At 56.4% G+C, this 27,756-nt stretch overlaps 10 protein-coding genes and 1 non-coding gene across 11 annotated transcripts; 6 read left to right on the top strand and 5 right to left on the bottom strand.

The window, feature by feature from the left end:
* Positions 1 to 476: 476 nt before the first annotated feature.
* On the bottom strand, positions 477 to 1,319 carry B0I36DRAFT_147601 (mitochondrial import inner membrane translocase subunit TIM17). Its single transcript, XM_046148472.1, has 3 exons — positions 1,127 to 1,319; positions 641 to 994; positions 477 to 560 (listed from the first exon to the last, which is right to left on the bottom strand). The coding sequence occupies exons 1-3, from the start codon at positions 1,193 to 1,195 to the stop codon at positions 525 to 527; spliced, it is 459 nt and encodes a 152-aa protein (XP_046010966.1). The 5' UTR covers positions 1,196 to 1,319; the 3' UTR covers positions 477 to 524.
* Positions 1,320 to 3,712: 2,393 nt separating this feature from the next.
* Positions 3,713 to 6,438, top strand: B0I36DRAFT_247283 (WD repeat domain-containing protein; the record flags this gene model as incomplete). The annotated part of the gene is made up of 2 exons (XM_046150298.1): positions 3,713 to 4,723; positions 4,780 to 6,438. The coding sequence occupies 2 exons, from the start codon at positions 3,713 to 3,715 to the stop codon at positions 6,436 to 6,438; spliced, it is 2,670 nt and encodes an 889-aa protein (XP_046010965.1).
* Positions 6,439 to 6,698: 260 nt separating this feature from the next.
* B0I36DRAFT_t120 lies at positions 6,699 to 6,808 on the top strand. Its single transcript has one exon. It is a non-coding gene; the product is annotated as a tRNA-Met (tRNA).
* Positions 6,809 to 7,911: 1,103 nt separating this feature from the next.
* Positions 7,912 to 9,128, top strand: B0I36DRAFT_328740 (LITAF-like zinc ribbon domain-containing protein). The gene is made up of 3 exons (XM_046154621.1): positions 7,912 to 8,076; positions 8,171 to 8,618; positions 8,747 to 9,128. Exons 1-3 carry the CDS (start codon positions 8,028 to 8,030, stop codon positions 8,901 to 8,903), a joined length of 654 nt encoding a protein of 217 aa, XP_046010964.1. The 5' UTR covers positions 7,912 to 8,027; the 3' UTR covers positions 8,904 to 9,128.
* A 233-nt stretch (positions 9,129 to 9,361) lies between these two features.
* On the bottom strand, positions 9,362 to 10,350 carry B0I36DRAFT_375712 (uncharacterized protein; the record flags this gene model as incomplete). The annotated part of the gene is made up of 2 exons (XM_046160392.1): positions 9,362 to 9,475; positions 9,586 to 10,350. The coding sequence occupies 2 exons, from the start codon at positions 10,348 to 10,350 to the stop codon at positions 9,362 to 9,364; spliced, it is 879 nt and encodes a 292-aa protein (XP_046010963.1).
* Positions 10,351 to 11,662: 1,312 nt separating this feature from the next.
* B0I36DRAFT_413767 (uncharacterized protein) lies at positions 11,663 to 12,959 on the top strand (the record flags this gene model as incomplete). Its single annotated transcript, XM_046162006.1, has 3 exons — positions 11,663 to 11,719; positions 11,838 to 11,897; positions 12,294 to 12,959. The coding sequence occupies 3 exons, from the start codon at positions 11,663 to 11,665 to the stop codon at positions 12,762 to 12,764; spliced, it is 588 nt and encodes a 195-aa protein (XP_046010962.1). The 3' UTR covers positions 12,765 to 12,959.
* Positions 12,960 to 13,078: 119 nt separating this feature from the next.
* B0I36DRAFT_351580 (uncharacterized protein) lies at positions 13,079 to 13,577 on the top strand (the record flags this gene model as incomplete). Its single annotated transcript, XM_046157026.1, has 2 exons — positions 13,079 to 13,270; positions 13,428 to 13,577. The coding sequence occupies 2 exons, from the start codon at positions 13,079 to 13,081 to the stop codon at positions 13,575 to 13,577; spliced, it is 342 nt and encodes a 113-aa protein (XP_046010961.1).
* A 1,177-nt stretch (positions 13,578 to 14,754) lies between these two features.
* B0I36DRAFT_147561 (uncharacterized protein) lies at positions 14,755 to 16,292 on the bottom strand. Its single transcript, XM_046148471.1, has 4 exons — positions 16,100 to 16,292; positions 15,684 to 16,022; positions 15,058 to 15,329; positions 14,755 to 14,984 (listed from the first exon to the last, which is right to left on the bottom strand). Exons 1-3 carry the CDS (start codon positions 16,148 to 16,150, stop codon positions 15,186 to 15,188), a joined length of 534 nt encoding a protein of 177 aa, XP_046010960.1. The 5' UTR covers positions 16,151 to 16,292; the 3' UTR covers positions 14,755 to 14,984; positions 15,058 to 15,185.
* Positions 16,293 to 16,512: 220 nt separating this feature from the next.
* On the bottom strand, positions 16,513 to 18,478 carry B0I36DRAFT_328736 (cytochrome P450). The gene is made up of 2 exons (XM_046154620.1): positions 17,161 to 18,478; positions 16,513 to 17,079 (listed from the first exon to the last, which is right to left on the bottom strand). The coding sequence occupies exons 1-2, from the start codon at positions 18,363 to 18,365 to the stop codon at positions 16,890 to 16,892; spliced, it is 1,395 nt and encodes a 464-aa protein (XP_046010959.1). The 5' UTR covers positions 18,366 to 18,478; the 3' UTR covers positions 16,513 to 16,889.
* A 4,009-nt stretch (positions 18,479 to 22,487) lies between these two features.
* On the top strand, positions 22,488 to 24,648 carry B0I36DRAFT_246912 (phosphatidylinositol-specific phospholipase C; the record flags this gene model as incomplete). Its single annotated transcript, XM_046150264.1, has 3 exons — positions 22,488 to 22,650; positions 22,709 to 24,090; positions 24,187 to 24,648. The coding sequence occupies 3 exons, from the start codon at positions 22,488 to 22,490 to the stop codon at positions 24,646 to 24,648; spliced, it is 2,007 nt and encodes a 668-aa protein (XP_046010958.1).
* Positions 24,649 to 24,817: 169 nt separating this feature from the next.
* Positions 24,818 to 27,631, bottom strand: B0I36DRAFT_147475 (uncharacterized protein). The gene is made up of 6 exons (XM_046148470.1): positions 27,501 to 27,631; positions 27,339 to 27,441; positions 26,786 to 27,277; positions 26,683 to 26,728; positions 26,258 to 26,625; positions 24,818 to 26,206 (listed from the first exon to the last, which is right to left on the bottom strand). Exons 1-6 carry the CDS (start codon positions 27,544 to 27,546, stop codon positions 24,988 to 24,990), a joined length of 2,274 nt encoding a protein of 757 aa, XP_046010957.1. The 5' UTR covers positions 27,547 to 27,631; the 3' UTR covers positions 24,818 to 24,987.
* Between the last annotated feature and the right edge of the window lie 125 nt (positions 27,632 to 27,756).

Below are 27,756 nucleotides of genomic sequence, written 5' to 3'. Positions count from 1 at the left end.
CCGCATGTGTGCTTTTGCGGTTGATCTGGCTCCATTATATCGCCACGCTTTGACGCAAATCTTGCCACACACACAAGGGCAGCTCCCCGCTGTGTCCGCGCGGCATAGCAACGAGCGTTTGTATCACGCCTAGCTCTTGTGTCCCCGTCTAGGCAAATGCAAGAAGGATTATAAGATCAAGTGTCCCCCTTTCCCGGTAGTAGCAGGTCCATGTCTATGGTATACAAATCGTCAAAAATGCAGCAGGGGCATAATCGTCTTCCTTCTTCTTCTTCTTCTCCGCCTGCTGCTCGGCCCATACCGCCGCATATGAGCACTTTCGTCGATGGAAGATTTTCTCGTTCGTCAGGGGTGGTGGTGGTGGTGTGGAATACAGTGTTGCCAGCGGCGTCCCCGGTCCCCCCGTGCCAGGGCGCCGTAGTTTCGTGAAGAATAAAAGCCTTCGCGCAATGATAGAGTGGTGTGTGATGTACATGGGTTTTGGCACGTCATTGGTCGTTACAGTTTCGAAAATATCAGGGCCATTATGCGAGTTGCTGCTCCGGAGGCGGCTGAGGGACCTGGGGAAAAGTGAATGAGAGATCAGCAATCTGAAGTTCATAGCCATAAACTGCGCACGTGGAGATGGGGGACGACATACCTCTAGCTTGGTGCCGCTAGCTAGCATCCTCTGGAAACCGATGCCGACGCCCTCGATGACGGCCAGCAGGACGGCGCAGCCGATGGCGCCGTTCCGCGCGGCCTTGTAGCCGCCGCGGATGGCGAGCGAGCCGCCCGTGAAGAAGCCGGCAATGATGGCGTTGTACGGGTCCTCCTTCTTGCGGATGCCCTTGACGGTGCAGTCGAATGTGGAGAAGAGGCCGCCCCAGACGCCGAAGTTGCCTCCTAATACTGGCGCCCGCGCCTTGATTGCTGTGATGGAGCCTATCCTCCGCTCGCCGACGGGGCTGTTGCGGAAGCCCTTGATTCCGTGCCAGATGGTGCCTCCGATGGCCTATATGGGTTGTGCGGCGGGACATGTCAGTATGTTATGCGCTGGTGGAAGTGGAAGGCGTTCGTCGTTGTCGGAGGAGTGGCGTGCGCTTCATGCGCCTCGGGATCGTGCGGGGGAGGAGAGGAAACATACGCCCATGGCAAAGGCGCCACCAAAGTCGTTGAGGATGACCCAGGGGCAGGGATCGCGTCCGTGATCCATTTTGTGATGTGTGTGGGTTTAGACGAGGAGAGAGAGAAGTCGAGTCGTCGGAAAGCGCGACGAAAAGGACGTTGGCCGCCGATCGTGTGCGGTCTTTGGGTGTCGAAGATGACGAGGGACTGGAGTTGCGCGGGGGTGCACGGAGTGCGTAGCGATGACAGTCGTCGCTATGGCGAAGAGTCGGTGTTATCGTCGGGAATGTCGCCGGCTGGGTACGTCGAGTCGGTGGGTTCTGGCTGTCGTGTGGGATGGATGTCGAGATCGCTGAGCACGATCACCAAGTCCTGCCCAAGGCAATGACGGATAGGCTGAGCGCAATAGAAATTTCTTGCGCACGGACCCCATCGCTGGCTCCCGCAGGCAGGCGGGCGGGACAAGTCGCCGTGGAAATCTGGGCTGCCGACTCAGGTCGTGCCTGTCTTAGTCAGCAGCCTACTTCTCACGTCCAACAGTGGCCGCCACGGGAACATTGAAAGCTCGAATGGCTGGATACGCCATGCACTCTTGTGGTTACAAGTCGAGGCTCAGTCATTGGCTACGGCAGAAACTTGGACCTGTATATAATAAGGGCTCGCACACTGCTCATCCTTAGGACTGGCCGCATAGAAAGGTGGGCTTTCATCATCAAAGGCACCCATGCATGGCTCAGAATTTCAAGTTGGACGATCCCCTCCGAGCCATACAATACACACTTGTTGAACTTGAATGCCATGCCCAGGTGCCGTCACTATGATTTTGTGAGACATTTCGGACGGGCCGTGGACGTCGCAAGTGCTGCTGATGAGCACAGTCTCACCGCGCGGACCGGCACGTCATGTCACCACTGAATGGCGCCTTGGGACAATCTCTCCGGGCGCAGTAAGTCCGTCTGGCGTTGCTATCGCTTTTAGAACAGCACTCTTCCCGGGTCGTGGACACGTGGCTGCAGCAAGGCGATTTCCACAAGTGCTGCGCTCACGTGCATGTAAAAATCAATTAAAAGGTTTGTGCCAGCGCGGCCTGGCATGCACAAGATGAAGCTCTCGTGACAGATGACAGCGCAGGCACGGCATCAAGCAAGTGCAAGGTGTCGCGCCCTGTCGGCAGTGGCCAAGTGAATGCTGATTCGCCGGGTGTCGCAGTAATCTGGCATGAGGTCTTACCGCCAGTCCGCCCAGGCGCTGATCAGGGGCGGCCAAGGTGCGAGCACGCCACTGCCAGGTGAGCTGGTGAATTGTTGGCCTGTAGTTGCCGGTGAGGCAGCCATTGGGGAGGCCAGGCCAGGCCGAGAGAGATGCAACATTGCCCTGTATCACATTAGACAGCAAAAGCACAAACCAGAGAGCACAGACAACAGTAATGCAGCAGCCCGCGACCACACGGCAGGACCGCCGCAGGCAGTTCATAATCGCATCTCTCGCCTGCCTGCCACTCGCCTTTCCGTCTCTCGACTGATGCTCACCTGCAAATCATTCCCAGCTCCTGCCCCTTCGCAGCAGGATTCTCACTCGCTCACCATATTTGTGCTCGGCAGCTCGGCCTACACCACGACCACAGCATCCCAGATGCGCTTGGTGCCCTTAGAGATGGCTGCTGGATCCAGCGGTCTCCACGGCCCCGGCACCCGCCCCATCGACGTCGACTTTGGCCCTGACAGTGACCACCACAGCCAGCATAGCGGGAGCGAGAGTGGGCGATGCCGTGGCTGCCAGAAGATGCGCGATGACGAGGAGAGCGAAAAGCTGGCTACGTCGGTGGCCTCATCGGCCAATACGCAGAGTAAGTCCATTTCAGCTTGCTAGACGTGGTTTGATGTCGCGTGCTCTTGCCATCAAGCAGCCCCAACCAGGATTGTCGACCCGGATATCGCAAACGACACTGCACAGCTGGATCCCCATGACAAGGCGCCTCTCACAACGGGCGAAGCTGTCTGCCAGACCACTGTTTGGTTCTACGCGAACGAGCCATCTGGAAAATTACCATCAAGTACTTCAAGTACTTCGAGTTGCACTCGTCGGCTGCCAGATGCAACCTTGTCATCTCCACTGGACGCCTCCGACTCCGGACTCGTGGGTTTTGGACCCCACATCCATACGACCGTCTGCACCAGTCCACCCAACTTTGAGTCAGTCATCGTGCTCCGACACCCCAAAGAGTTGAGGCTCGCAACGCTGGTGTAGAGCCTGAGGCGCCAGCGCTAGACACCAGCCTGGCGAAAATTGGCACGGCTAATCTATGGCGTGCCTCGCAGCCAGGACCTCCAGCGCAGTGATTCAGGACAGCAAAGTGAAGCCCACCAGTCTGTGGACGGACCCTTTTCCCACCAGAGCTTGGGGCCCAGACAGCCCTGGAGACCCTTGCTCGGCACGCTTGCACTCTGACGTGCCTCCCCACACTGTTAGCCACACTACTAGTGTGGACAGCTCATCCGCCCGTGATTCGGAATTGCGACAGTGGCAGCTTCCTCTCGCACACCTTCAGTCGGTTTCTCTGTTCTAACGTTGGCCATTGCCTCTCTCAGTGTCACTCTCTTCTACAATGGCGCCGTCGCGCTCGCCCTCGTGGGCACCCTCCGCAACAATACAGTCAACCCAACATCCCATCCCTGAACTCCACCACAGCCTCAAGCACGACAGCTCCGTGCTCGCCCTCACGGTTAGCGACGACAGGATATATGCTGGTACACAAGACGGCGAAATCGTCGTCTGGTCACTCAGCACATATCGCCAGCTGCACAGCATTCAGGCGCACAAGCGCAGTGTCCTCAGCCTCTTCCTCTCCGATGATGGCACCATGCTCTTCTCGAGCGCCGCGAGCGATCCGATCGTCAATGTATGGTGCCCGACCACCATGAGACGGTTGTACGAAATCTACAGCACGAACGACAGTTTTGGCGACATTTTCTCGGTCGCATACTCCCCACAACACCAGACCGTCTACTACGGCGCACAGAACACATCCATACAATGGGCCAGCCTGAGCGACCTGAAGCAGCAGGTCGCCCACGACTCTGCCAACCACCCGGATCGCAGGAACCACCGCTTCTTCGACTCTAGGGCGGTCGGTGGGGGCGCCAGCACACCTCGCATGACCGACGAGCGATTTGAGCTCATCCCTCGCTCTCATACCGTGATCGAGACCGACAAGCGCGCTAACCTTATGTATGCGCATTACGGATTCATATACTGCATGATGATCGCGAAAGGCCTGACAGCTCTCGCTGATGCTGACGAGGAGCTCTTGGTAACTGGCGGAGGAGACGGCACCATCAAAGCCTGGAAATTGGGAAGCAAGGATGCAGCGCCGGACGGGCTCGAGCACGGACTGGAAGAAGTCATGATGCTGGGTGAAGAGGACGCCAACTCTATCATGTCCCTGCAGGTCGACGGCTCGTTCCTCTACAGCGGAAAGCTGAGTGGCGTCATCGAGCTCTGGGATCTTGACACGCAGCAGAAGCTCCGGCAAATCAAAGCGCACGATGGAAATGTCTGGAGCTTGCAGATGGGCTGGGGTTATCTCTGGAGCGTAGGCTCCAGCGGTACTGCGAGTGTAAGCTTCATGGTTTGGCGGAGCCCTTGGCGAGCTTTTACTGACGTTCCTTGCAGAAGCATAGCACTGTGCAGTACGGCAAATACCAGCCGACCGAATCTCAGAACGTGAGCCAGAAATACCAGTGCCTGACAAAGTGGCATGCTCACAACGGCAAGATACTCGCTTCGGTCGTCACAACTCATGACAATAACCAGCTCTACATCACCGGTGCGAATGACAATAGTGTATCGGTGTGGATGTTGGGCAACGAAGCCAAAACAGACCCAGAGAGCCACGAGGAGTCGGAAGACATGATGGTCACCTCATTGCGCGAGTTCGTCTCCTACAAGACGATCTCGTCCAATCCAGAGTATGCCGAAGACTGCAGGCAAGGAGCAACATGGCTTCGGAGCCTGTTCAAGAAACTGGGCGCCGAAGTGGAGATGCTCCATGCAGACGACATCCTGCATCACCCGGTCGTGTTTGCGAAATTCACCGGCAAGCAGCGAGCTGGAGAGAAGCGGAAGCGTGTCTTGTTTTATGGGCACTACGATGTCGTGCCTGCCGACACGAAAGACGCGAAGTGGGACAGCGACCCTTTCCAGCTCAAGGGCGAAAATGGATTCCTCTATGGTCGTGGAGTGAGCGACAACAAGGGCCCCATCATGGCAGCACTATATGCAGTGACCGACTTGATGCAGGCCAAGTCGCTCGACTCAGACGTCCTCTTCCTCATAGAAGGACAGGAAGAATCTGGCTCCAGTGGCTTCAGGCGGACAGTGCGCAAGCACAAAGATACAATTGGGCATGTCGACTACATCCTCCTCGCGAACAGCTACTGGCTCAACGACGACATGCCGTGCCTGACGTATGGCCTCCGTGGCGTCATGCACGCCACGGTTTGCGTTGAATCGCAACGGCCTGATCTTCACTCTGGCGTCGACGGATCATACATGATCAACGAGCCAATGTCGGATCTGATGACTATCCTGTCCAAGCTCAAAGGCCCAAGGAACACAATCATGCTTCCGGGGTTCTATGCCAACATTCCGTCCCTTACTTCGGAGGAGGAGGCGCGGTATGACGCGATCATCGATGCGCTTGGTATCCGTGCCAAAGGCAAGACAGTGGCTGACAACCTGAAGAAGAGCCTGATGGCCCGATGGCGAGAACCCAACCTGACTCAGCACGCTGTCAACGTGTCGGGTTCTGGAGGAGGTCTTATCAGCAGCCATGCCAGCGCCAAGATCAGCATTCGCCTCGTCCCTGGTCAGGAAGTACAAGAAACAGTTGATGCACTCACATCGTACCTGCAGAGCGAATTCGACAATCTCGTCTCTGACAACTTGTTGACCGTCCAGATTGACAACACGGCAGAGCCCTGGCTTGGTGATCCTGACAGTTACATCTTCCGCACCCTGGAAGAAGCAGTGGTCAAGGCTTGGTCGCCATTGTTCTCCGCGGACAACTCTTCAGACACTGACGAATCAGATGCCAAAGAGATTGTCCCGGCAGGCACTGCGAAGCGCATTGGTCCATCCAAGCCTTTGTACATCAGGGAGGGTGGCTCCATTCCGGCCATCCGCTTTCTGGAGAAGGAATTTGATGCGCCTGCAGCTCATCTCCCATGTGGGCAAGCGTCTGATGCTGCCCATTTGAACAATGAGAAGTTGCGAGTGGAGAATCTTTTCAAGAGCCGCGAAATTTTTGCGGATGTGTTCCGGCGATTGTAGCCGATGGTGTCTTCATTGTATTGGGTGTCATTCGGGCAAACATTAGGGTAGCAGGCAAGGAGTTTTGGGCATTGTATCATTAGCATGATTTGATCACGACTTAGAAATAGAAACTGGTCTAGAAAGCCGCACTTGTAGAGGCATCTTTCCGTGCCCCAGTCTGGGTGATTGAACGCTGATGTTGACTTCTTGCATGTCGATGAATTGACTCACGGATATTTATCATCACAAGACACGAGCTTCTCAACAACCAATCACATGTCTTCGTGGCTCAGTTGGTTAGAGCGTTGGTCTCATATCATTCAATTGATTGACCCAATTAGAAAATTGGGACATCCAAAGGTCGTGAGTTCGAGCCTCACCGAGGACAAATTCCTTGATTATCAATCTTTTTGGCATTCCCGCTTGTCTTGCCTGTCTGCAAAAGCGTGGGTTTCTGTTTCCTTTTCTTTCTCTTTTTTTGGTCCTCCTCTGCGTTTGCAGGTGATTGGGTGAAGCATAGTTGCAAACGGACTCCCGGAAAGACCAGCTAACGCTACTCAGACAGTGGAGAGTGCTCCTTATGCAGTTGGGGATTTACTCCATGCCGTGCGCATCGGACCCCCAAATGGAGGTGTTGGACACTAGTTGCGAGATCTAATAATAACTGTATCCCACATGCATCTCGTCTTTGTTTTCTAGAGTAATTTGGCTGGTTCTGGCTACTGGGGTGTTGACATGCAGAGCCTAAAGGTTTCTCGCTCTTCTTGCTCCCCACAGGTAGCGGAGGGGTGCTCCACCCCCGAAAGCGCGCCGGGCACCAACGCGACCAATCAGGTGTTACACAATCTGGATGCCTGATCTCAACTCTCACCTCGAAGGGCGGGAAGGCTTGGGAATCCCGCACCAAGCCCAGCACTCCCGCATGATGTGCTACGCAGGGGCCCAATCACGGGTTTGCTTTAACCTGCTGCCTGGCAAAGCGGGATGCTTTTGGTTAGCCTTTTGCCTGTCTCTGTCGGAGTCTGTCCTGCGCTGGTCTTGTTTTGTATTGGTGCTGCTCTGAGCACTGCCCGGTTGGGCGTACCTACATGTAAACAAGGCGCTGCTTTTGCGCCTGTTGGATGAGACAAGGTTCCCTAGGGATGTGGGAGGACCAGCAGTCTTTGATACGAGAGGCGTCTGGCTTCGCTTCTTTGGGAGATCCCGATCTCCCACATTGGAGATGAGGCGCAAGGCGTAGCCGGGAACACAGCTCCTACAGTCGTGGGGCGCAGGCTAGTATTGGGAGGAGATGCACTGAGTCGCATGGTTCCATGCCGGCGTGCCTGCTCCGGGAAGCTTGGCTAGTTAGATAGACGGTCCTTCACATCACTATTGGCCAATGGCCGATAGACGGCATGCCAGGGGCTGTGCCGGAATGTGATGGTGTGTATATATATGGTCCGGGGATTTGCCTGGCTCAGATGTTCCTGACCATTTTGTCTATATTCCCCTATGCCCTTTCGTTAAACGACGTAGAACTCGAGCACTTTCTCAAACACATTTGATTCTACGCTTTCAACACGTTCGACGTCGGTTGTCGCAACTGCTTTCTCGAAAAGTCTTCAATGCCCATCAAGAGAAAAGACATGACCTCGTACACCAAGGCCAACTTTGGTAAGCTGGGCCCTGCTGTCTTGGTCTCTAAGTTTTGTTATGGATCACACCTATAATGTTGAGAGCTGACCTGTATCTTTTCCCACTCAAACAGATACCATGTCCGTCGAAACCCGCTCCGGCGAGGTCCAGGCTCCGACCATCCACAACGCGACGACTGGTCCTCCTCCTCCCCTCATCGACGTCGTCTCCAGTCCCATCCACCAGAGCCATGCCGGCTCCATCCACACCCCTCCGTCCCATCACTCGTACCACGGCGGCAACGTCGGGGCTTCCCAGCAGCTCCCTTTCCAAGCACCAGCGTACTGCAGCACGACCATCCACCACCACAACATGCACGCATCCGCCACCGGTACCCCGGCGGTACACCACCACACCCACAGCCAGATGCCCGTGAACCACTACTACGCCGAGCCGCCACGGCTCTACGGGAACGTGGTCCCCGTGCCGCTGCTCCAGCGCTTCCCCGCTCTGATCCAGTGTCCCGCATGCCGCGACATCGGGCCAACGTCGGTCAGGCACGTCCCCGGAAAGGGCACGCAGTATGTCTCTCTTTTCCTTTTTTTCTCTCCTTTCCTTGATCTTCGCACCTAAGCCACACTTGTCTCTTCTCCTCCATCACCACAGTGGGCACGCACGATGTACTAATCTCGTGGGGCGAGGAATTTAGCTGGATGGCGACCTTTTTCTTCTTCACCACCGGGCTGGGCGTCTTCATCCCCTATGCTGCGAACCACTTCAAGAATGCGGAGCACATGTGCTCCAAGTGCGGCCGCATCGTGGCCGTGCAGCGCTTCGGCGGGGCGACGCAGGCCAAGCTTTTGTAGGAATTGGCATCTGGGGCAATAAGCGATATGGGAGGGGGCAGGGGATGATACTGGCAGTAACCAAGGATCGAGTAGGGCGGGTATTGTCCCGATGTTACATTGAATAGACGGCCCTGGAGGTCACGAACAGTTGAGGGTTGGCAGGCAGGGCCAGCCTTCTGCTAAAGAAGGAAAGTATATCAAGCAACAAGTCTGGCAGAACACCGTGGCATGATACTGCGGGCTATCACTTTTTATTTGTCAATTGAGATATTCCGGGGTTGTGAGCATCAATCAATCTGAGTTTTCTTTTCCCCCATCATCATGCATCAATCAAACAATCATGCTATTGCTTTCCAGTCCACGAAGAATCCAGCAGACCCAATCCTTCCACCATATCAAAGAGCTCCTGCAGCGATAACCCACACTGACCAACATGGTAGCATTTTGCATCATCTCAGCCCAAGGACGGGACATCTTTACCACGGCTGCGGCCCAGTGGCACGGATAGCCTTGCCTTCCTCATGGTCATACTTGCCCTCGACCACATCGCGGATGAACTCGCCCCCCTCGTGCGGTTCCTTGGCACCAAGCTGAACACGTCGTTCACATTAGCAAGACCTGAAAAGAACATCTTTGCCGGAACCGAGGCCAGACGGCAACGAAACGATAATGAAAAGGAAAAGCAAAAGAAGATCCTCACCTTGCGCAAGGCATCTGCGCCAACCCCACCGAGACCGGTGGCCAAGAACCCAGGCGAGATGGACCACACCTTGACCCCGTCGGCGCGCAGGACCCTCGCCCACTCGCGCATCACCATGTTGAGCCCGACTTTCACCGACTTGTACGCGGACGGCAGGCCTGAGGGCTTGCCCTCGCCCAGCGACCCCGCGGGCTTCGGCCACCCGGTCTCCTTGGGGTGCGCGTTGATTCGGCCGTAGATGGGGCCGTCCGTCTTCTCCGTCTCGGTCAGCGACGCGGTGCCGCTGGTCAGGAAGAGCAGTCTGGGATCGGGCGACTTTAGCAGCAAGGGCACGAGCAGCGCAGTCAGGACCTGCGTGCCGGCCACGTTGACGTTCCAGGACTGGTTGAAGGCGCGGCGCATCGCGGCGGCCGAAGGGATGCCGTCCGGGCGCAGGTTCTTGGTGGCGTCGATCTCAAAGTGCGCGCCGGCGTTGTTGACGAGCACGTCGATGCGCGGCTCCGTCGAAGTGAGCGAGGCCACCGCTGCTTCGATTGACTCGTCCGAGGCGATGTCGATTTGCACGACGGAGAAGGACGAGGCCGTCTCGGGGACCTCGCTCTTGATCTTGGCCACGGCGGCATCGCCCTTGCTCGGGTCGCGGCAGCCCAGGATGATCTTGTAGGCGTGGGAGGTGGCGGCCAGGGCTTTGACCACCTCGTAGCCGAGGCCGGTGTTGGCTGTTGATGGCTTTAGTGTTTGCGTGTTTGTGTATGTGCGCTTCATGTGTGCTTATTTCATGGAGGTTGGCACAAGGTCAGGGGACTAGAGGGTGCTCACCTCCGGTGATGAGGACGACTTTTCCGTTGGCCATGGCTAATTGATACTTCAAAGCTGATGAGTCACTGGTGAGTTGGAGAGGGCGAGAGGTTCACGGCAGTAGTAGGCAGTAGAGAATCTTAAATTTATATGACATGTTTGTTGTTGGCCGGCAGTAATCGTCACCCCCTCGCCTGCATACCGACGGAATACCCCGCTTGGAGCGAGGAACCAAAGCCCGGCTTGTGCCTGATCATGCATCCTTGAACAAGTAAAGTTGACGCTAGTGTTGGACATTGGGCTGGCCATACCCCTCGTGCGAGATTCGGCCGACTTTGCACTCAAACTGGGCGTTATACTCCAGGTCTGGCCCCGAGCCCGTCATTGACCTTCATGCACTGTAGAACCGCTCACCACCGGCACTCTTGACTTACTATATAAACATCAACACCACACAAGCACATTGAAGACAAGCCTTTTGGCATAAGCCTGCAAAAGCTTGTCCAGGGCGCCAGGGAAGGATTCCCGGTGATAAGGACATAAGGACTTAGGCGGGACTTAAGGATCACAGATGTCCGTCACTATCTCCGCACCGACAAACTCCGGCTGTGCAAAAAAGACGTGATGTGCGTCGTAAGGACGGTTGACAATAAAGGAGACCCCGGATGCACTTGAAAATATTTCCAGACACGGTTGGGTCATACGAGGGCCTTCCAACAAATACAGTGCAGGATTGCGAGGCAACAACAACAAGCGACGGCCGTCAGTCTTAGATGCCCCGACGTTTGGCTGAGCTGTGATGTTTCTGTCCTTGTCCTTTGCACATTGCTAGAATCGCATTCAGCACCATGCCAGCAAGCAGTGACAAGTAACAGGTTGGACCCCGTGTCTTTCGCAAGAGTGTCCCGGGAGCATAGGAGAACTTCGCAGAGCCGACAAGCCTCCGGTACTTAGCGGTCCCATGTTATTCCCGGCGCTAATCGAGCTATCTAAGTGGAGACGCGTGAACGCCCTCCTCGAAATGCGGTCGCTTGTACATGTGAAGATCACAATTACTATGGCTGTAGTGCGTTGATGGTGGAGCTCGATGTTTTTCAAACACAGATCAATATCACGCCTTGAGAGAATCCCTGAAAATCCTCCACAATAATAAATACCGAAGGCTTATTGGCTCTGTGAAGATAGTCAACGCCTCTGTTGCTACTACCGATATACCCTGACTATGTGTCCGCGGACGTGGCCTCCGGTACTATGTGACAATCCGGCTAGGAACTAAATTATGCCCATAGAGTGGTTGACATACCAGGGATTCGCCAGCAGATCCGGCGATTATAAAGTACAGAAGCACGTTGATCAAAAAGAAAATCGCATGGGCGAGCTGGTTTAATTGGGCCTGAGGTCGTATGTCATAATCTGTACTGAAAACACATTGCTATTCTAAATTCAACTTATAGCTCCGCGGGACATTAGGTCAACACTTGGCGTGGAAGGATGTTCCGGGGTTCGTGTTCGTGGTAAGGGCCTTTTCTCCCCACATTTATTCGGGCTGTTGTACTGGTTGTCCTCTAGTGGCTACGACTCATCTGCCCGGTTCACTGCAGAAGGTCGTTTTGTTTTTTTAAGTTGATTTGCCTGGCGTGCCAAAGTCGGAATGCTGCCAAGCAAACCCGTTCGGCTATATGACGTGCGTTGCGATCGATTGACATAATAGAGAGACAACCCAATCTGTCGCTTTCGGATAGTCAAGCTTGTATGACAGGGATGTGGTGGGATGCGCCTGTGAAAAGTTGAGACGGTTGCGCGAATATTCAATCTCTGAGACGCTCATTTCCTTTTGAATACCACATGCCGTCCAGCACCACGAGAATAATAGAATGAGGTTTAACCCTTGTGAGAAACTTCCCGATTAGGGAAACCAGAGACGATTTCCATGCTCTGCATCAGTCTCTCTGTTCTTGGCATCACGTGCTGTCGTTGCGTCGTGGTCCATGCTGGCCCAGGTGATTTCCCCAGCCTGCAGCGTTGTCGTCCTGGAACACATCAAGACTGGTGCCCTGACTCAGGTGAAGGCAGATCAATCATTTGTCATCGTCATGCTTTACGGGGAATCCAGCCCTGCCGAGTCGCTGCAAACAGTTCGGAGCCGAGGTCCCCCGCATGATCCTCGCCGGGCCGAACCTGATTATGGCGTGTCATTGCTTGTTATAGTACCCCAACATAGCAGCAAGGAGGAGGCTTGGCCGGACTCCACCATTGTCGGCAAAACTGCCCTGCCAAGGCCAACAACCTACGATCCGCCAACGGATCGGGCAGGAGGCGCCGCCCGCTCCATGTTCCGCAACAAGGTCTGGGGGCACCAACTGCCGACAACGGCGACGTGATGTCAGCGACACCCGCGCAATGGCCATGCGACGTCGCATCAGCCGCTACGCTCTGTCATCAGGACCATGCGACTGACTAAATTTCATCTGCAGCGTTGTGGTTGCCACGCGCGCTGTGGTTGCCGCTCCGAGCCAGCCGTGGTGTTATGATGCTCCTACTTGGGATATAAAGAGTTGCAACAGCTCCCCAACATCACAGACCTCTTTTGTTTCTTTTCTTCCTCAACTCCCAGCCAGAGTCCAGCACTTCTCACAGCCCATCCCACTCGCTACTCCTTGCACCTCGCGACGTCACTTCAACTCAACCCCCCAAAATGAAGTCCGTCATCGTCGCCCTTCTGGCCACCGTTGCCATGGCCGCCCCGGCCGCCGAGCTTGAGGTCGCCCGCCAGGTCACCACCAAGACCGTGCCTGCCTGCGCCTGTATCAACGCGGCCGGCGACACCACCACCGGCGCCTGCATCTACGGCAACGGCGCCATCGCCGTGCTTGACGGCAAGCAATACGTACGTCCCGAATTGCCCAGTCCCAACTATTCAGCCTGCTTTTCCCCTCCCTTCTTCTCCTCGCTTTCCCCCTTTTGATGGTCATTTCCTTGGTCCCAACCAACGTAGTCGATTCCAATGCTGGGGCCTCACGCTAACGCTAGGATACCAATATTAGTGCTACCCTCACACTGCCCGGCTCGAGGAACGCACCCCGAGCCTTTACACCCCGTCCGAGTGTGCCAATGGCTACCCGCTCTTCCCCCTGAGCTCCTGCAAGACGGTCACCGTGTGCGTAGAGGCCGACGGCTGGTACAGGCTCTGTTAAGCAGCTCGCCGTTGTTCGTCAACTCGAGCATCGCGGGAGCAGCATGAAGTGAGGAGTTTGGAGGGGACGTGTTGATTCGACAAAAAGAAAGAGAGCAGCGGGTTGACTTGTTCAAGTTATCTGGTGGGGTTAGAAGTGGTTTGTAGGCACTTTGATAGTGGGAAGTCTCTAGCTTTCAATCTCGCAAAAACCGCTGGCCCCCTTACACCGTGTTCCGGGGTTGCTCGCACAGCGTGAACAGTTGTGGTTGCTTGTTGTGAGACCAGCCTAGTGTCACGCATCTTCTGTTGTCAGTCATGCTTGGTTCGAGTCGGCGTGGCAGTCTGCGCCTTGCACCTAGTCCATCTTCCGAGATCGAGGTAGAAAGTAGCCAACACAGCTGATTTGATGACATCTGCGTCTAGTAGTCATGATTGTGCCAGCCACCACGAAGGGGATTTATCAGCAGAGCCCTTCCACCACCTCCGAATAGATGTCCTTTCCACTGTCTTCAGGCGCCTGTATCCCCGTCTCCAAACGTATCTAGATATCCGGCGGAGGAAGGCTGGTGAAACCAACCGAGGGCGTTCTACGGATTTAGTACCACGCCCGGGGGCGACTAAGAGCTCGTACAAACTCTGCCGTCAACTTTGCAGACTGGCACTTAGGTCTCAGGAGGGAATACTCGGCACCGTTTGTCAGCCAGAAAATGTTCCTGGCACATATGAACGTCTGATCCCTTCCAGCTTCGTCCCTCAGGTACAGCGGCACTTTCGTCCCGGCCAGCACGCCGGCGTCAGTGGACGACAACGACGACAACGACGACCTGGATTGCGTTGATCATTGCGATGCAAGCCTATGGCAATGAACGACAGCAAAGCGTGCAGGGCTCTTCCACGATGTATAACATCCCGAGGGCGAGTCGCCTCGGAGAGAAGCGCATCTTTTCTCTGTTGAACAAATCAGCGAACAACCACGGTGAGGCGAGTGTGGAAAACCTCCGATCTTCTGCCGCAAGCCACAACGGATATCGTCCGCTTTGACATGGTCTTGGCTCCAGGGTTCCAGCGCGCCCCCAATCGGCAGAGCGATACCCTGAACCCAGATCAGCCCCTTGCCGGGCTTACACGTCTACTGGCCTTTACCTGTACACCAATATGTTGATTTTGAGAGCTGGGGTTGTATCAGTGAGGCTCAGCACTCCTTTGACACGCGTTAGCCTGTGAGATGCGCAAATGAATCGCGACTCATAGCGGCCTTTGCGCTCCCCAACGATATCTCGCTCATGATTCAACAAGCGAGAGCGATATGAAGCGGCCTGGAACTTGGCGTAGATCACAGAGACATGACAATGATAACAGGGTGCCCTGAGAGATTCACGGGTGGATACGAAGAAACTGGCACCAGTCGAAGTTATTGTGCCTCCCACTTCCAACAAACGAGTTGCCTATTCTGAACATGTCATCTCTCGCAGGTGTCACGCGGCTCTGTGGAAGCTAACCTGTAATGGATAACGGCAATTCTTGAGGGGATATATATTCAATTCAACGCTTCGTTAACAGCCCCACGACAATCATGCCCCCTCTCACCGAGAGGCCGAGAGGCATGTCATTTCCCTCTTATCTCTGTTCAGAAGCCACCTTCAATCAGACTGTTCGTAACAAAGAAAAGGGAGCCTGGGATGGGAGAGTTCAACTCAGGACACCCAGCTTTCACGCGCCTACAACCATCAAGGGCGAATGGCGAATGTGATTCATCACCACCACAACAAAGCTCACGCCCGCCCCGCACCATTCGACCAGAACTTCTCCATGATGGGATCCCGCACCACGCCATCGACATACATCTCCATCCTCTTGGCGGAATCTGCTTGGCCGCCGCTCTGTCCTTGCTGCTGTGGCGTGCCCGTGGCAGTAGCAGCAGCAGCGGCAGAGATGCTCACGGACCGACCGAACGCCCAGAGGCGCTCCATGATGGGATCGATCACGCCTCCTGATGATGATGACGACGACGACGACGACGACAGGGCGCGCTGGTCTTGCTGTGATGTGGAAGAGGAGGACGTGGTGGTGCTGAGGAGTCTGGCAGGCATAGTGAGAGCTGTGCGTGGGGCGGTGCTGGTGCTGCTGCTAGCGGTGGTGGCGAGGACCCGGCGGGCGGCGGCAGTGCGGGAGAGAGTCGCTGTGGAGGCCATGGTCTCTGGATATGTATGTGTGGGGGGTGAAGTCTGAGATATGGCTGAAGATTTGTAGAAAAGCTGTAGTTGCGAGCGTAAAGGTCGTTTGCTTTATGTGCAATCGCTCCAGGTGTAGGTTGCTGGCGTGGTGGTGGTGGTGGTGGTGGTTGTTTGCGGCAGCGCCGGGTTTTGCTGGTAGTTGCCAGATGCAGATACAGTGAGTTGTGGATGCAGGTGCGGAGCTGATATGTTCGTGTCGAACTGTGACAGTGTGCAGCGTATGTAGAAATCTCGGGTTAAGGGCGAAAAGTTGTTGTACTTAGGAACCAGATTCGCGATCGGATGTGATGGAGGATGTTCTGCTCACAAGGAACGGGGAGAAAGTAAGTCCAAGCAGGGACGATGACGAGGAGGGCATCCGGGAGCATATTAATAACAGCCACACGCTTCTGTCGCGCCTAAACTCAACCTTGCAGTTCTCGGCTGACACCAGAAGCCCGAAAGCCAAGAAACAAGACCCTTTCGCCCGACCAACCAAAATGGCAATCCCCACGCTGGCTGCTTCTTGTGTCCAGAAACATCTCTCCCGAAAACGGCAGTGGCCAGCTGCCGGCTCGGCTGGCTGGTTGGCTGGCTGGCTGGCTGTTGGTGGTGGCGGTGGTGGTACGATTTCGGGCGAACGGAAAAGCAGCAAGCGAGCATATGCAAGTCGACATGCGCGAGGTCGAGGCTCGAGATGCCGACAGCGGGCACTCGGCTCCACCCCCCGCTAACTTAAGACTCGCAGCCGGGTCTGGGGAAACGGGGATGGCCTGGTGCTGTGCAGGTGGGGTAGTGCATGCATGCATGCCTGCCTGCCTGCCTCACCTTCACATGCGCAAGCCACAGGCGTGGGTGGTCTCTGTGCGGCATGATTTGTTGATTATCAAAGAACCCATGCCGGTTCTCAAAGAAGAATATACACAACAGACGCAATGTCCTGCTTACATAAGTAGGTAACCAGACAAACCACATCCTCCGCGTTCAAACGGCAGAATCGCATATCCAGCGCCCTCGCGCCGCCTTCTTTTCGCAGTCGGCCATCCCAACGCCAGAAATAAAGATACACAACTTAGACCCAAGTCTCGCATTTGACAACGCCTCCCAAAGACAGCTGCTCAGTTGGCTGAGTCGGGCGTCCACGCCGCTTTCCGCCGCCGCACCTCAATCGTCGCCTTCATCGGCGGCAGCGCCACACTCCCCAGCCACTCCGTCTTGGGCCGCTCCGTAATCGGCTTGATGTCGTAGTTGAGCAGCAGGTTGGCAAAGATCATCTTGAGCTCCTGGCCCACAAAGAACCGCCCGGGGCTATCCATCCCAGCAGGGGTTTCACAAGTCAGCAACTGCCACTAGCCATTTCCCACACGCGCAACAAGACAGGAAACTCACCAGGCATGCCTCCCGTGGCTGAAGGCAAGATGCGTATCACTCGTCGTCGTCAGGCCCGTCTTCTTGAGCTGCACCACGCCCGCCATTCCGTTCGTCTCCGCAAGAAGGCTCTCCCGCGTGCGTGAGTACCGGAATGGATCATAGGCGTCCGGGTTCTCATAGATCTCGGGATCTTTGTGCACGCTGAACAGGTTCAGCTTGATCACCGTCCCTTGCGGCGCATGCCATCCCTCAATCTCGTTGGTGATACCCTCGGGCGCAACCACCATCCGCTCCGTCAGCGTCAGTGCGAAGGTGCTGAAGCGCTGACTCTCCCTGATCGCACTGTCCATGTGGTGCAGCCTGAACAGGCCCTCCTTGGTCCACTGGCCACCCTCCTCCGCAAATACCTGAGCCGCTTCCCTGCGCAGATCCTCCACGACACCAAGGCTCGGATCCGTCGACATGAGGTCGATGATCATGTACATGCAGGTAATTGTTGTCGTGTGGATCGCGGCAAACTCGATGGGCAAGATCCTCTTGGCAATGTTCTCAGGCTCCAGCTCGGCCTTGTTGTTCTCGGCCTTGGCCATCTTGATGTCCCATGTGATGAAGTCCTCGGGCTCCTTCCACTTCTCATAGGCCGGGTCGCTTGCCTCTTTGCGTGCCAGGTCATGCAATCGCTGCTTGATGAGGGGTATCGTGATTTCGGCGCCACGCTTGAAGTGCATTCTGTTAGGTATGCTGACCAAAGGGCCGAAGATGGGATGCAGGCATTTTGGCAAGAAGTCGAGCACGAAACAGTTCATGATGATGCTGTCGACAAAGTGAACCATGTGCTTCAGCAGAGTCGGGTCCCGGTTGATGCCCGGTCCGAGGATGATGCGGTTCGTCACCCGTGTCAGGATGTCCAGAGATATGGCCCACACGTTGAGTGACTTCCAGTTCTCCGTGTCGCAGCCGAGTGCTGTATCCATGGCAGCTTGCACCTCCTCCCAGATATCGGGAGTCAGGTTGTGGAGAGCGCGATTAAGGTGCCTGTGGACAACTCGCAAGGGGAATTCGTAGCCGAGTGCTGGTGATACAGGAAAGCTGTACTTGCTGTGGAGCAGCGTATTCTGCGCCTCTGTAGCTCCTAGCACGTGGTCCGGAAGTCCCAGGAGCCAAGATGTTTGCGACCGCGGGACAATGAGATGGGCTGGCCGCGCAGCCGCTGACGGAACCATAAAGGTGCGATCATGTTTGGAGTGCTGTATTCCATCAGTTAGTCGCGTGTTACTATCAACATCAAAGCGCTAGCATGGCAGCGAATGTACCTCTTCATAGCCACGTTGAAGCCAGTACATGTAGTTGAAACACAAGGAAAAGTAGTTGCGGATAGTACCGATAAAGCCCGGAGCATGGCCGACACGAGGTACCGAGGCTGGGAGCTTTGGCTTGGTAAGGATCTCAATGACGACGAGGCCGATGAGCACGAACACGACAAAGAGCCATGTCTTGGCCGTGAAAAGGCAGTCCAGCATCTGAACAACAAGCCCAGAACCAGCCATGTTTGCCTACGGAGAGTCTGGCTTAGTGGTTGGTGGGACGGGCCGAGGCGATCGTCACGGATGGCGGCTCGCACGGCTCGCGCGGGTCATGCAGGCGTGGCCAGAAGTAGAGAAGACTTGCTGGACAAGACGAAGCGCTGGGGGCTGTTTCGCGCGAGACAACGGTACCGTGACGGACGTCACGTTTGAGCTACGTAGACATGCGAACCCCCTTGGTGGCGACGACAGCGGAGAAGGAAGACTAGGGCGTCTTGGAATGGCAAGCTGAGAATCTCATGAGCGGGACCAGGCCATGGCACAGCTGTGAGAAGTTGCTAGCGCTGAGTCGAGGGCTTTGCGAGCCGAGTAGAGTAGAGTTAGAGTTTGCGACCGTTGGGTAGTGTCGTGGTGGTGACGAAGGGAGAAGCAACCGGCTTGGAGTGGTGAAGAAGAGAGGCGGCGGCAGGGGAAGGCGTTGATGTAGGGTGCTGGGAGCAGCAGCCGTGTTCTGGCAAAGATGAAGCGGGCCGGAAGGAGAGTACGGCCGCGCCACAGGATGGCGACGGATCTGGCGGGTCTCGAGACAGCGGCGGGTGGATGAGGACATGGCTGGCGCCCGGTGGTGGTGAGCGAGGGCGCCGGGCCCAAGGAGGAGGAGGAGGGTCGACGAGGCCCGGCGGCGACGCTAGCAGTAGCACCGGCCCCCAGCGGGCAGGCCAACGAGGCGGAAAGCCTCCACGGATCCCAGGCCGCCGAGCTGGGATGCCGTCTCGATTGGGGTGCGCATGCAGGGCGCGGAAGGGAGCAGTCTACGTCGGTAGGGGTCCCCCCCTTGCCCTGCCAGCCAGCCAGCCCGGCCCTGATCTGATCTGACGGGTGATGATGGCATTGGGCGGATGTTGATGCTGTTGATGCTGTTGATGCTGCTGCTGCTGCTGGCCATCATGATGTCTGACCCAGACTGGAGTTGCTGGCGTTCTTGCACCACGCTGCAGGACGAGCCCACTGTCTCAGAACGGCTACTGCCGTTGCGCGCACATGCTGCATTTCCTCCGGGCGCGCCTTCTTCCATCGACCTACTTCCTGCGTCCCCGATAAGGCCAGCCAGCACCGACTAAGTCCAGTCTCGACGGCGCCCCCCGCCCCTTGACCACCAACAACATCATGCAATGCGGCGTTGTTGGTTCGCTCATGCTCCAGGATGCTGTTCCCCAGCGTTGCACTGCACTCGCTCTGGCAGAGGATCCTCCATGGATGGATGTCGGCACGCCCATGCTCGCTGGAGAGAAACCCCGTCTCAGCCACTGCCGTCGCTGCCCACCGCCAGGGTCTCACTCTGTTGGTTCTCGAAGACATCCACTCCTCAATTAAGGTAATTAGCCCCCCTCCCCTCAGCCATGTGAGAGCAGAGCTCTTTGGTGTTGTTTGTTTGGTTCAAGGCCGTGCACCCAGGTCGGTATCTGCTTTGGGATGCTGCCACGGCGGGCCAATTGGCCTGCCCCGTGTGCTGCCGGTGCTGATGCCGGATCCGCACCCGCGCCATCCTGGCCGCGCGCACCCCTGTAGACCACCCACCCAAGGGGTCGCAGCCATCCGGATCCCGCACTTGCACACAACAACACAACACGACCGCGGCGCGGATCACCAAGGCGGGCCAAGGACAACACCCGCGCTGCCAATTCCTGCGACGACCACAAGAGCACCACGCCATCTACCACAGGGAGCCAACTCCGAACAAACAGAGATACAACGCCAGATCCGTTGCGAACAGATAACCACTGCAGGGCAGGTCGAGACATCTCACGGCTGCACCGAACCAACAATATCCCTACTGTCGTATTGGATCCTCCCCAATGACGCCACTTTGCAGCTCTTGCCCATCAGATGATGGTCGTCTTTGGTCGGCTCGGGCCATCTGTCTGCTCGCTCTTTTGCTCGATGCGTATTCGTGCCCAATGGCACGACAAACATGGCCATCCGACGACACAGGCCGCTGTCCTATATTGAATCATGCCTCATGCCTCGTGCCTCGTGCCCTCTGGCCCCAGAATAACGCCATAGCACACCCTGATCCCCTGCTGGCAGGGGGCGCCAGGGCCTTGTTTCAGATGGCCAGCAACACAATCTCCAATAAAAATAGCCGAGACAAAACGACTTTATCCCAGGCCTGACAGGTCGCTTTGGGTCGTGTCCCACGGCGCCTTTGCTCTGCTTTTGGCAAATGGAGAGCATCGCCGCGTGAGACTGGCCGCCCACAACAGTGACTATTGCGGCATCCTAGACATCCACGCGACACACGTTCTCCCGTTCCGCCCTTTCCTCGTGGGAGTGTCGCATCGGCCTGATGTCATGCTTGTACATGCTTTGCTAATATTTCACATAATAAACCCCTGGGTGGTCAGGTACGAGGAGGGTCCAGAGCCCATTCATTCATGCGCGCCAGGTATAGCCGACCCGTGACAATCCATGCAGCGAAGGTTCTCCACACGCGGACAAGTCCGCCAAAAGGAATTCGACAAGCGACGGCTATCGTATTGTCGCCCATCCATAGCAAATCGGGGGGCTACGTTTCGGCATGTGAAAGGATGATGGATTCTCTGGATTGTGTACCGGCTGTAATGGCCGCGAGTGGAGCTGGAAGCCACTTAATTCCCTAGCGCAGTGAAGGGTGCTGCAGCCCGATGTGCCAGTAGGCGTTCAAGCCTTGCCTCTCTGGATGGAGAGTGGCACCACCTGAAGCGGCTGTGTCATTTCCTAGAGGTCGATCATACGGGCGCCACACACAAGTTGGTCCACCCACCCGCTACAGTAGCTGCTTCATTTCTGCCACCCCCAATATGTTCCGTTTTTGTCCACTCGTTGCGGCAATAGTCTGGAACAAAGCAGCGAATATATTGAGCCGTCTCGAAGCATGCAAGATCGGCTGGTTGTATGCGTACGTAATTATGGCGTGTGACTGCATTCCCAGCTATGACTGATTGAAGGACGAGCACTGTTTGAGCTGGACATCGGCAAGGACATCCGCGTAAGAACACGACAGTATGAACAAACCGCCTGCCGTGGCTTACTGGTGTTTGCAGCTCGCATCGCAGAGCTGGCTCGGATTACAGCCACGTCGATTTATCGTTGGACCGAGCAATGGACGGCTTCAGAGCGGAGCAGTTCGATGTTTTCGTGTGCGAAGGCACCTCGAGTGGACAGGTCAAGGGTAGGCTGTTTCGAGCTGGAGGATGGATGACGTTGCGCACTTGCACAGGCGGCAGGAGGCCGCTCCACGCAATTCGTCAAGTGTAGCTGCAGGTGGGGTCCAGATCTGGGGAGCTCCTTCCCAGGCACGAGGGAAACCAGGCACAGCTACCTAGGCCTGAGGATCGTCGTGCGCATACGTCAGGCCCAGCCCAGGGCCGCCCAACTCCTACGCGTTTGGACCCTCAAGTTCCTTGCTTTCGAGCCCGCCACCACAGCAATCGAGCTCGAGATCGTAGTCGTCCCTCGAGGCGACAAGACGAAACGGCACGCCACTCGTCTCACAGCGTGGGACGAGGTGATGCCTTAGAGCTGGATCTGGACTTGAGCTGCGGGGCCGACGTATGATACTACTGCCAGCCAAGGACCCTTTGTGGGGGCACAGCTCAGCTTCCAACCCCCATCCCATATCTTCAGAATTGCTTGCTCCTGTCCTAATCCTGTCCCTGCAGCGTCAACTTTGCTACCGTCACGCTTGCTGAACTGATCCTTTTGCTCTTTATCCCCTCTTCGCCGTGCGACACAGGCCCCAAGTCGGCTTCTCATAGCGACGTCCCGTCAGATATCGCAGCCATGGCGGAGTCAACCCCGCCTCCTCCACAGGCCATCGCCAAGCAGTTCACGCACCCAGTCCACCAGGCGGGTGGCGGTCTGCCCTCGTTCGAGGACACCAAGGTCAAGCAGATCCAGCCGGCGGTACTGCCCTATCTCAAGAAGATCTTTGACCAGCATGCCGGTTGGTGCTTGGATCCTCTACAGATCACGAGACGACGACACTGACACAGCCTGCGCAGGAGGCCCTGGCAAGACCTGGTCAAAAGCTGCCATCATCGACTTCCTTCACCATGTCCAAGCCGACAAAGTGACAGACCCCTCGGGCGACATGGCGACGCAGGACGAACTCGGCTTTGACGGCTTCCTGCGCTATATGGGCTCGAGCGCCGCCAACGTCCATGGACCTCTCCCCGAGGTTGACCTCTCCTGGCCAATCAGCAGCTACTACATCAGCTCCAGCCACAACACTTACCTCACCGGTAACCAACTCAGCAGTGAGTCCGATGCCGACGCCTACAAGACGGTCCTCCTGCGCGGCTGCCGCTGTGTCGAGATCGACGTCTGGGATGGTGACGAGTCGGATTCGGAGCGGTCCAGCATGGATTCGTCTAGCGACGAGGAATACAAAGAAAAGCAGAGTATTCGCAAGACCAGCCGCAAAGAAATGATTGCATCCAAGCTGCCAGGCTCCCTCACGAGCCGGCTGGACAAGACCTCAATTGGTCGTCGCCTGACCAGCAAGCTCAAGTCCAGCGAGGACAGCAAACCTGCAGCGACTACCCCTGGAGCCGCGGAAGGCGAGGCTGCGACCACGACACCACTAAAGAAAGTCCCCAGCCCGACAAGTGGCATTGTCGAGCCCAGGGTCCTGCACGGCTGGACACTTACCAAGGAGGTCCCCTTTCGGCATGTCTGCGAGGCGATCAAGAAGGATGCCTTTACCGTATCAGACCTACCTCTCATTGTCAGTTTGGAGGTGCACTGCGGCCGGCAGCAACAGGAAATCATGGTCGATATCATGAATGAGACATGGGCCGGTCTGCTGGTCGAGGCACCCACAGGCGAGACCAACTCATTGCCTCCCCCAGGAGACCTGCGTGGCAAGATTCTGGTCAAGGTTAAATACATACCACCAAAGAAGGAGGCCAAGGCCACTGACAGTAGCGATCGCTCTCCCACCGATGCGCAACACCCAGAGGCCGCGAACAAGGCAGCCAAGGCTCCCAAGATCATCGAAGCTCTCTCGGCGCTGGGCATTTTCACCCGCGGCGTGTCTTTCAAGTCCCTGACGCAGCCCGAGGCCAAGATGCCCACGCACATCTTCTCCCTCTCAGAAAGCGCCGTCGCCGATGTCCACGACGAAAACGCCGAGGCTCTGTTCGACCACAATCGGCACTACATGATGCGCACGTACCCATCGGGCATGCGCATCAACAGTTCCAACCTAGACCCGCAGGTCTTCTGGCGCAAGGGCATCCAGATTGTCGCGCTCAACTGGCAGAAGTGGGATGAAGGAATGATGCTCAACGAGGGCATGTTTGCTGGGACGGGCGGATTCGTGCTGAAGCCAGTTGGCTATCGTGGTCGGAAACCCATAGAGGCGCCCGCTGCGGCCGGCAACGTGAGCTCTCCGACACCAGCACCAGAAGCGTCTGGTACGGCAACCGCCGCCCCCACCACGTCCTCAGTCCCAGTCAGCCTCCCACTTAACTCTGAGCCAGCAATCTCGCACCAGACCGTGGACCTCAAGGTCACCGTCTTTGCCGCCCAGAACCTCCCGCTGCCGCACAGCGACGACAAAGTGTCCGGCTTCCGCCCCTACGTCAAAGTCGAGCTCCACACGGAGCCGCCGCACACCTTGCTGAAGCAAGAGAGCGCCAAGGCAAAGGAGGGCGAGTACAAGGCGCACACGAAGCCCAACAAGGAAGGCACAGTCAACCCGGACTTCAAGGGCGAGGTGCTCACCGTGGCAAGCAAGGTGACCTGCGTCGTGCCCGAGCTCGCGTTCGTGCGGTTCCTGGTCAAGGACGAGGAGATTGGCCGAGACGACCTGGCTGCCTGGGCATGTGTCCGGCTCGACCGCCTCAAGTCTGGGTACAGGTGGGTGCACCTGTTTAGCAAGGATGGCAGAGTCAGCGGTGGTGCTGTGCTTGTGTTTGTGGAGAAGACTCTTGCATGATATCGTTGGGAGGAATATGACGGCGATGGCCAGGCGAGACACGGCGGGTAGGCCGTAGGGTCTCATGATCACGGGCATGCGATTGTAGCTGTGGAAAGCGAGCGAGCGAGTTCAGCATCTCATTCTCGTTGAAGAAGCATTACTATTTCAGTCATTCAATACATTTCTCGTGGCCATCGCAATTGAGATATTCTGGCTTCAGCGCTGTCGGAGGACTGGCGGAAAAAGTAGGAGGTGGCTTGCTAAGGCTTCACATGCTTGTTATGCTCGAATCCTCCTGCACTCTATGACCAGGCTGACAGGAGGGTGATTTGCTTGTCATACAACACCCCGTTCTCTTCATCTTTGCGGCTTGTACAGACCCTCGACCCCAAGCTCCATCTCAAGCGTGCTGTGGTGATCTGTCGTGGAGATGAGTCCTGCGCCGGCGGCAGACTCACGCCAGGTGGCGCCTCCAAAGATGCACGCTTCTGCGGCATGAAAGGCGCGCGCGCGGGTGTCCAAAGGATCGAGGTTCGGCTCGTCAGTGGTACTTACTGCACTGGACATTATCGAGTCCTGAGAACCACTCGGGCTGGAGACGTTGTTCCCATGGGCAGCGCCTGACTTATCGCTTTTGCCATCCCTGTTGTGCCCGCCGGTCTCGATGGGATTGGCATTGCCCAGGCGTGATTCAAAGAAGAAGTTGTTGCCGGTTGCGTGGTTGGCTGAGGGGCCGGAAGGCCTATTGCTTGCTTCCTGGTCATGTTCACTGTGTTGATCTCTGTATCTCCTCGAAATACCGTCGTCAAGCTCCAAATCTGATTGTGAGAGGGTCCGCTTTCGATGGTGTCGCCGGGCAGGGGAGTAGCCTAGCTCCTGCGACGATCCATTCTGAGGCGAGGCTGCTGTCAGTTGAGGTGGACTGCTGCTACCAAGCTCAACCCGACGGGCTGGGGTCCTTGGAGGCGAGAACTGTGCTGGCAGGAACGATCCTGTCAGCTGACTCCGTTGACCCTGGACACTATCATGCTCGCCAATGAGGCGCTCTTCATCTTGTGGCAGGTCCCGTAAGACGTCCTCCATGAGCTGATCATGTTCGAAGGAATCCTTCGCGTTTGAGCAACAGTCGCCAAAGAGCCCTTGCATCGTTATGCCTCGATCCCGCCATTCCCGAGCGTCGACTGTACAAGGCCATACATCCTTTGGTCTGAATGTGTCAACGAGATGCCGCAGCTCAGGCAGTGAAGAGTGTCGTGCATACGGGAATCGAATACGTTTCGGCAAGTCTAGGCTCTTGACCGGGCTGGTTGTCATCTCAAGGTTCCCAGGTCTCGTCTCAGTATTCGTTCCAGTAATTTCATCCAATGAGCGAGACCGGACTTCTGAAAAGTCGTGCAAAGCTTTGGCTTTCGAGACCATTGCCTTGATCACGTCCTGCAAGTTCGCTTGCATGTCGTCTGTGAAAGCCGAGATGTCCATGTTCACAGCCAGGCTGCGTAGGCTGCCCGAAGCCTTGTGGAGGATGGTCTCAAAGTCTTCCCTGAGGGCTTTAGGCACCTCCAACTCGTTGGCAGCTCTATTTCACAGCGTTAGTCTGGAAGCCTTCGAGTTCCGAGTTCGCACTCACAGCTCAATGAAGTAGGCCATATCGTCAGTTGTTAACGTTGGAAGCTCTGCTTCCTTGTTCAGGTCTCCGCCACCCCCTCCAACACCAATCTCCACCAAATCTCTCCCGCCTTTAAGATGCGCGACGATTGGCTTGATCCATACCACCGGCTGATTCTGCATGACGTCGCAATGTGTACCTTTCTCGCAGCTGTGTATTCGCACATGTTCATCAAGGGTAAGACAGCCCTCCAGCTGGTGATTGCCGCAGGTAAAACCGACAAGAGCAGGAGCCTCTTTGCTCAGATAAGTCCTCGTGACATACTTGTCCGTGTCCAGCTTACTGACCAGAGACTTGTAGATGCGCATCTTGTACTTGTCGACGTGTACCTGCCACTGCCGGTTAGCTTGAATGAGCACCCAGCAAGCGGTGGGGAATCCTCGAACCTTTGATTTCAAAGCCCGAGATAGGGCCAACCAGACTTCCTCGTATCTTGCAGCAGTATCAGCCGCAATCTCTGCCAGAGGTAGGAGAGTGTGTTGGCCTTACCCATAAGTCCATGCCTGCATGCAGAACACAGTATCTGGAGGATATTGAGAGACCTGACTCAGGAGCTCTCGCAACCCCTCTGCTTTCGTCTGCAGAGGCACATCATCAAGCATTGAAGTGTCAAGGTAGAGACGATCCAACGTTTTGAGACCTGTTGTGTACTCGACCAAGCACGGGTGACGAGCGATCGAGTTGACCCACCAAGGCTCGGCACGGATATCACCTGTATAGAGTATGGCAGTGTGTTCGTCCTCGACAAGAAACATGACAGCCCCGACACAATGGTTGGCATCGATGAGTGTTACCTGGATGCGCTGGTGGGAGTCGAGTTCAATGAGCGAGGGGGTATCGAGGGGCAGGGGCTTGAGAACCTTGGCGAGGTGGCGATAGGTCTGTTCACGAGCCTCGAGGATGCCCTGGGCATAGTTGATGCGGCACGGGTAGCGCTCGAGGCGCAGAAGAATCTCCCTGGTTGCGGCGGAGCAGTAGACGCTGTTGCAGAGAATGAGTGTCCGGTGCATTTGGGTCTTGGGACGAGGAGCGGATGACGCACAAGGGGCTTTTCAGGGTGTCCAGCCCGGTGAGATGATCGCTGTGAACATGGCTGAGGAAGCAGGCCAGGGCAGGGCGCTCCCTGAGGCCAGCAAAGAAGTCAACTGTCTAGCGTTAGCATCAGCCTGGTCAAACTGGACGAGGAGACGCACTCTGCACGTACTGCGGATGGACGGGAACTCGCGGACGATGCCGTCAAAGGTGGACATTCTGGCCACTGTGGACGGCCAACCGTGAGTGCGAAGACATGTGCCAAAGCAGTCTGAAATGTGATAAGGGCTCTTTTGCCATGGGATTGAGCGTGGTGCAGAGGCAGTTGCGAGATCACGGAGGACTGGCGCTACCGGTGGACAGCTCTTTCCGAATCAACACCACCCAGCGAGCTCACGTGCCTGCACATTTCCAAGGTTGCAAGTGGC

This window comes from Microdochium trichocladiopsis (assembly GCF_020744255.1).
Source record: "Microdochium trichocladiopsis strain MPI-CAGE-CH-0230 chromosome Unknown B0I36scaffold_7, whole genome shotgun sequence".
Lineage (NCBI taxonomy): Eukaryota > Fungi > Ascomycota > Sordariomycetes > Xylariales > Microdochiaceae > Microdochium > Microdochium trichocladiopsis.
The sequence above is the reverse complement of the archived record's forward strand: the minus strand, read 5'-3'. Positions and strand labels throughout refer to the sequence as shown.